Source organism: Cotesia glomerata, linkage group LG2, assembly GCF_020080835.1.
Source record: "Cotesia glomerata isolate CgM1 linkage group LG2, MPM_Cglom_v2.3, whole genome shotgun sequence".
Classification (NCBI taxonomy): Eukaryota; Metazoa; Arthropoda; class Insecta; order Hymenoptera; family Braconidae; genus Cotesia; species Cotesia glomerata.
Window position 1 is genome coordinate 2,373,696 of NC_058159.1, and position 8,225 is coordinate 2,381,920.

An 8,225-nucleotide genomic window follows, 5' to 3' on the forward strand; every position below is an offset into this window, starting at 1 on the left:
ATTACTCGGTGAGTCTTATTAGGTGACTGAGTAAATAGATACGGATAGTGTCTCTGATAGCTTAACTGGTAGAGCCTTTGGCGCGTAACTAGATGATTCGGGTTCGAATCCCGGTCTGGACTAAATAAATGATAATAATAATAAAATCAGAGAAATTAATTTATCAACCTCTTAAAAATTATTCGTGATAATTTATAATATTATAAAAAAAATTTTTATGCTATTGAAAAATAGTAGTAAAAAGCATATTTTTGGTATTTTGCCGGTAATAGAAAATAGGAATCTTCTTTTCCGGTTTTATGCTGCAATAGTGCCGCAGATATACAGTAAATATGCGGTACATTTACGGTTTAAATGCTGTTAATCTACCGTAATTTTCTATTGTATTGTCGTAAATAAATATCTATACTTTTGAACACCTAAACTGATCGAACCGAAAATCTCAGAGAAATTTGAAAAATTCACTTTTTCCTAATTTTTTCGACAACGATAACTCACGAACCAATCAACCAATTTTCACGTTCTTGGTGACGATCGACGTGATTTTTTAGGCTCTAATAATTATTCCATTTCGTCAAAAATGATCCAAAAAGAAATCTCGATGTTATATGAAAAAAACACTTTTTTCGAAATTTTTCGTTTTCGATAACTCTCGAACGAATCAACTGATTTTGATGGGACTGGTGGCAATCGATGTGGTTTTTTAAGCTTAAGAGCTGATTAGTTTTTGGAATTGATCGGTCAAGCCGTTTAGAAGTTATTCAAAAAAAAGATTTTTTTAAAATTTTATTTTTGAGATTTCTCAAAATCTAGCGAACCGAATCGATTCAAATTTTCACGAAATTTAATGGCAATGATACTCTTTGGATCGCCACCTATTTCGATCCGATCGGCCGAGCCGTTCAAAAGTTATAAGAGATTTACACACACACACACACACACACACACACACACACACACACACACACACACACACACACACACACACACACACACACACACACACACACACACACAAAGCCGCACGGACACCATCGCGGGAATAGTCAGGGAAGTTTCCTAGGACCTCAAAACGGCGAGATCTGATGAAAACTCGATTTTCGAAAAAACGGGGTAAAAACAATAACTTCCCAATTTTTGAAAATTTTCAATTTTCTTAGCGGGAAGTTAAAAATTAATTATCGTAATTTTAAAAAATTTATAAATTTTTTAGAAAATTGTGATATTCTATTTTTGTTTTTTAAATTGTTCGTTCTTTTATGTACTTTTAAAAAATAAATATATATCAAAAACACCAAAAAAAGATAAAATAGAAATTTTATCCAAAAATATAAGAGCCAACAATTTTTCCAACTTTTTAAGGCAATAAAGCTATCGAAATCTTAATTTTTTTTTTCACATTTTTTATCATAAATGCGCCGTAAAAAAGAGCAGAATTAAAAAAAAAAATTGAAAATATTAATTTTTTACCTAATTATGGTCTTAAATGGAGTTGACCCCACTTGTAAATAATTACCATTGTTTTTTTTTTATTAATAATTGACTTTTAAAATATATTTTTTAGAAATTTTATCAGATTTCTTCAAAACCGATTGTTCAAACTGTTCTGAAAAGGAAAAAGATTTGATTAAGCAAACCCTACTCTTCATTAAAGAAAATAAACCAAATGTTTACAAGGAGATAAATCAAAAATTTAAACCTCCAAAACAACCTAAATCATTTTTCGAAGCAATATTTGGATTTTAATCTTCGGGACTTTGAAGAAAAAATTAAAACACAAATTTATCGATAATATATATAACAAAACTTATTATACAAAATTGTATAACAAAAATTAACTTATATATAACAAAAATATATTAATCTAGTTCTTCTTGGTGAATTTTTTGAGCGCTAATTCAACAAGGGCATTGTACTTGTCCAATTCGTGTGTTGTGTACCAGTCTGTGAGCTTATCGAAGTTTTCCAGTTGCTTTTGAGTACATTTTTTGCAGTTTGTAATGATTGCTTCTGGGAAACGATCTGTAAATAACATAAATTTATATTGAAGTCACTTTTTATTGTATAGTAATCATAAAAATTGTTCTTTAAATATATATATGAGATATTTTTTATAAATTACTAATTTAATGACGTTTTAATCTATACAAGTCCGCTATTTTGAAAACTCGCCAGTTCCAAATTTATAAATTTTATTTCCTCAAATAATTTATTGATATTAATTCATTGAAATTTTTTTCTAAATCTGTAAAACGGCAAAATTGTAAATATATTATACTTTAAATAATTAAATTATTAAAAAATTAAGCGTTGAAATTTTTAGTTTCTTTATTAATGATACAGTAAAGGGCGGAGCTTAATCTCCAAAAATATCATTAGTTGACAAGATAGCAAAGTCATTTCTTAATTATTGACATTTTTTAAGGTATAAGCTCATCCCGATGTTACACTCATCAATAGCTTTCATTTGAGTACCCACATCAATTTTAATATATTTTTCATTTATACATATATATACATAAATAAATATATGAAAAATTAATGTGGGTACTCAAATGAAAGGTCTCGTTAATTGTAAAGTCAGGGTGAGCTTATATTTTATAAAATGTCAATAGTTCACAAGATATAAGGTCATTTCTTAATTATTGACATTTTTAAAGATATAAGCTCATCCTGATGTTACACTTATTAAGAGCTTTCATTTAAGTACCCACATGTATTTTGATATATTTTTCATATGTACATATATATAATATATATAAATATATGAAAAATTGATGTGGGTACTCAAATGAAAGGTCTTGATGAGTGTAACATCGGGATGAGCTTATGTCTTTAAAAATGTCAATAATTCACAAGATATCTGTTAAATTGCCCTCTACTTTCTTGAATATTGACATTTATTAAGATATAAGCTCATCTCGATGTTACACTCATTAAGAGCTTTCATTTGAGTACCCACATGCATTTTGATATATTTTTCATATGTTCATATATATAATATATATAAATATATGAAATATTGATGTGGGTACTCAAATGAAAGGTCTTGATGTGTGTAACATCAGAATGAGCTTATATCTTTAAAAATGTCAGTAGTTCACAAGATATTTGTCAAAATGTTTTGTACTTTGTTACCCACATGCATTTTCATATATTTTTCATATACACATATATATCTATATGATATATATCTATATAATATAGAAATATATAAAATATATGAAAAATTGATGTGGGTATTTAAATGAAAGGTCTCGATAAGTGTAACATTGGGATGAGCTTATATCTTTAAAAATATCATTAGTTTACAAGATACAAGGTCATTTCTTAATTATTGTCATTTTTAAAGATGTAAACTCATCTTGATGTTACACTCATTAAGAGTTTTCATTTTACTACCCACATAATACAGATAAATAAAAATAAATACCACGGAAAAATTTAGCGTCGGCAGTTTTACAACGGTCCATCTCAGTGAAGCAATTGTAATAGCTATCCCGTTGCCTCGGGTTCCTCAAAATAGCGTCGACATTAATGTAATCGTACTTGTCGGAGTATTTTTCTTCAGCAAATCCAATGCCGGCGCACAAAATAACAAGGATAAATACTTTGAAGTACATGTTCATTGATTATTATTTAATTTATAAAATAAAATAAAATAAAAAATAATATTTTATTTAACAAAACTTCGGCAACAACGGATGTGAATCTGGATAGCACCCAAGATTTCGGACGTATTTATACCGATTCCTTAATGACGGCCTTTTTAAGAGACCCTGTGGCCATGAACAACTTCTCCGACAACGCGTTTTTGTTTCTTTTATTACCGAGATATATGATATAAAATAATAAAAAAGATGATCTATTTAACGCTTTATTTTTCCCACTGACGTCCCCCGAAGGACGACCGACCGGCAGACTATTTAGTAGTTCGTTAATTATAAGCTATAAGTCAAGGGTAATTGAAAATTTCTTTTTTCTCTTTTAAATTCTCCCTGACATTACAAATAAATTTTAGCAATCTATTGACTGCCGATTTATTAATTAATTCATAAAAAATAGACTTACCTTGAATTTTTAGTGTAAGCGCCTCTGCCGTATAATGGATATTAAAATTTATTTATTTATTTTTTTGGTTTATTTTTAATGCTCTTGAGATCTGTTGGCTTATCTTTGCTGTTGAAGGATAACCGGATGAGTTTAATGCCTTCGTTATTGTTTTTTATTTTATGCAGTTCAATGGTAATTTATTATTTTACTTAGGATTAAAATTTACTTCCTACTCAGATAAAAAAGTTAACTTAAGTAAAAAAAAAAAAAAAACAATTATTTCGAAGAGATTTTCTTAATGTAAAAAATGATTTTAAAATTAATTTTTAATTTTAGTTTTTAATAATTTAATTTTTAATATTGCACGCCTCATAGCGCGAAGCGCGTGAGGTTGTGCTTTATACTCGACTCGTCAAGGTCAAGCAATTTTGTGATCTTTAAATGTCTCTATCACAACCATATTACACTTATACAATAATATAAGTAGATGTACACCGAGAAAACACTTAAATTAAACCATCTTTTACTTTCTAAAATCATTTCATATAGCTATTTTGAAAAAAAAAACGTTTTGAAAAAAATTTTACGTGGACGTCCGGATGTCACCCCATTTTGGATGTACCAACGATTACTCCCGAACAAATTGATATTTCAAGACCGGACTTTTTTTATTAGTTTTAGAATGCGATGAACTGGGTCCGTATTTCATATCAGTAGCCTAGTTTACGTATTTATTTTTTAAATTGAATTTTTATTAAAATTCATTACGATACAATCGTACAAAGACAAACAAATTTTTCTTATTTGTCACGTGAAAACTATGGCGCTATTTGATCAAGCTAGATTTTTTTAGATTGCGTGCGCATATGACAAAAAAAAAGGGCGCTGATATTTAAAAAAAAAAATACTCTGTAAGAAATTACTTAATTATAATTTTTTTTTTTTTTTAATCAATTACACAATTTTTTTTTCTTAAAAAAGGATGAGCGTTATGAGGCGTGCACTTTTGGACTTTCAAAACTTTTTTAATTTTTAATTAAATTAATTTTTAACTTCCTGCTAAGAAAATTGAAAATTTTCAAAAGTCGGGAAGTTATTGGTTTTACCCTGTTTTTCGAAAATCGAGTTTTCATCAGATCTCGACGTTTTGAGGTCCTAGGAAGCTTTCCTGACTATTCCCGCGAGGGTGTCACTATGTCTGTATGTATGTATGTATGTATGTATGTATGTGTGTGTGTGTGTGTGTGTGTGTGTGTGTGTAAGTATGTAAACCTCTTATAACTTTTGAACGGTTGAACCGATTTGATCGCGGTTGGTGCCATTCGAAAGAGCTTCGCCAAACTTAGATTTCCTGTTAATTTGAACCGATTCAGACCGATAGATTTTGAGAAATTTGGAGAAATCTAAAAAAAAATAGGAAAAAAAATTTTTTTAAAAGTGGTTTTTTTGGGATAACTTTTAAACGGCTCTACCGATCGATTCCAGAAACTAATCAGCTCTCAACCTTGAAAAACCACGCCGATCGCCGCCAATCCGGTCAAAATCGGTTGATTCGTTCGAGAGATATTCTGAGCAAGGCCTCGTGACGTTGTCAAAATTATTTGGCAACGCAGGTAAGCTCAAAGATTCGGGGACTAGATTAGACAGACGAACGAACGAGACTCTTGTAAGGGGGGATAAGTGTTATGGCTCAAACAGGTCTTACGGCTATACCTCCCCGCATGGGCCCCGCTGGTAACTGGTCGGGTTGTCATTATATTACCGACCCGGCTAACGCAGTCGTTAAATGGGTTGATATAGTTAACTGAGAACGAGGACAGATTGACATTAAATTCAACTCAATTCACATCTGTCCTATGATAGCGTAAATGCTTGAGGGCAGGGTTTTTCCTTGCTAGCAAACTTGGCTGTGTATTTCCTATGTGAGGGTAGGATAGATATCCGTGCGTGTATAGCTCTTTTGAGCCCAGGAAACGGCCTCTTCGGAGGTAGGCGAAAGCCTCGCCATATATTCTTCGTTCGAGAGATATCGTGAACGAAAGAAAACCGAAAAAAGTGTTTTTTCGGAGTTACTCCGAAATTTCGAGTTTTTTATGAGGCTTAAAAAACTGCGTAGAATGCCGCTAACCGCGTAAAAATCGGTTCATTCATTCAAAAGTTATTGCGGTTTGAAAATTCAAAAAATAGTATTCCATTAAACTTCTATCAGACTTTTGAGCTTAAAGAGCTCAAAAGCATAGAAAAGGTATCTTTTTGAGCTCGGAGAGCTCAAAACAACACACAGATTGTGTTTTTGAGCTCGAAGAGCTCAAAAAAAGCGGCCAGGTATTAATAGAATTAGCGGGAAGTTGCAGGGATGGCCTTTAGGGTCAACCGTTTTCCTAATTTTTTTTGTTTTAATTTATGTAATAAAAATAATAAATGTAATTTTTTTTAAAGGTTTTTATTAACATTCTCTGACAAATTCAATACAATGCGCCGGTTTTATAATAATAAAAATGATAATAATTGTTAACTAATAAATTAAAAAATATTGAATAGTTATTTGCGGTCTTCAATATTTCTGGCTTTAGCTTCTTGCAGCATTTTGTCGATCAACGAATTCCAGTTGTCTGGTTGGTGCGAAGAATACCAGTCTGCGATTTTATCGAATGTGACTTTCTGCCATTCGGTACATTTCCTACAGTTTGTTACGACCGCTTCGGGAAAATTACCTGTTGTAATAATAATAATGAAAAATTTTATATCTATCCTTTTCTGAAATATTGGATTTTTTTATAAGCTTAAATGTGCGCGTGTGATGATTATAAATTAATATTAGAGATTATTAATTTATAAAAAAATATAATTTATTAATTAATAATTAGAGAAATTAATTACGAATAGAGAATAAATTATTTGGATTTTATAAAACATCAGTCAAGAAATAATAGTTTAAGAAATTATAAGATAAATTAATCTAAGAAGAAATTTCAAGTTAAATTAAAAATAGATAAAAAATTACTTTGATATTAATTTTTTAATGGTATTTATTTTAAAAAGTTTAATTATCAAAATATTTTTAATTTTTATTTAAATTGTAAACTATTTAAAACTTTTTTAAATTGTTTATTAGATTTTTTTTAAACTACTATAATTTAATTATTAAAAATTTTTTTAACTACCATAAGTGTTAAATTGTAATATTTTAGTTAATTAAAAAGAAAATATTTATTATTATGTCTAATAATAAGAATTTTTAATGAAAATCAAAATTAAAAAGTATTTTTATATTTTTTTTTTATGATTAATTAAATTCATAAAATTACGCCTACAAAACAAAAAAAATCAGTTTATTATAAGATTATGTAAAAATATTAATTCAGAAAAAGAAGAAATAATTCAAAAAAATGAACCATTTTTTCAAATAATTTAGCAATTTTAATAAATTTGACTTAAAAAAAAAATATTTTTTTCAAAAAATTAAAAAGAAAATATTATAGAATAAAAGTTATCTAAGCTATTTGTTAATAAATTAAAAAAAAAATTTTTTATATCCCAAAAGAAGAAATCTAAAATTGTAATTTTAGAATTTTTCCATACAAATATAATAATCATAAATAATAGTTGATAATAATAATCAAACCTTTCCAATAACCAGCATCTTCAGGACAAGGACCTTGATCCATAAAGCAATTGTAGTAGGTATCTCTCAGTTCGTCATGAGCAAGAACTTCTTCGACATTCAAAACATCGTACTTATCAGAATACAATTCTTCACAACTAACCGCTGCAAGAACAATTCCTACTACAATAATTCCGTAGTACTTCATGTTAATAAATTTTTACAAGTAATAATATAGTTTTCTTTTCCTTTTACTGCGAGTAAAACTAACAACTTACTTTTTGAGAGCGAGTATTTATAAGGAAACTTATTAAAGGCAACCTTGATCGCGCGGATGTTGATATTTTCAGTAATTATACAGTGTTACTGTTGGTTTATTGGAAAATATAGCGTCTTATCCAGGTGATACAAAATTGTATATCATCAAAATCGGAAATGTGTGAGTCATGGCACTAAATACGAAGAGATTGTTTGTTTTGAGATATTAGATTGTCTCAATTGTTGTTTGGTAATTTATGCTTCTTATGATTATGAGTGAGGTATGATTTTACTTCCAGGTTTTTTAATA

The 8,225-nt window shown here is 28.9% G+C and overlaps 1 protein-coding gene across 1 annotated transcript; it reads right to left on the minus strand.

Moving 5' to 3' along the window:
- Positions 1-1,863: 1,863 nt before the first annotated feature.
- LOC123260101 lies at positions 1,864-7,936 on the minus strand. Its single transcript, XM_044721044.1, has 4 exons — positions 7,679-7,936; positions 6,598-6,767; positions 3,434-3,632; positions 1,864-2,022 (listed from the first exon to the last, which is right to left on the minus strand). Exons 1-4 carry the CDS (start codon positions 7,863-7,865, stop codon positions 1,865-1,867), a joined length of 714 nt encoding a protein of 237 aa, XP_044576979.1. The 5' UTR covers positions 7,866-7,936; the 3' UTR covers position 1,864.
- Between the last annotated feature and the right edge of the window lie 289 nt (positions 7,937-8,225).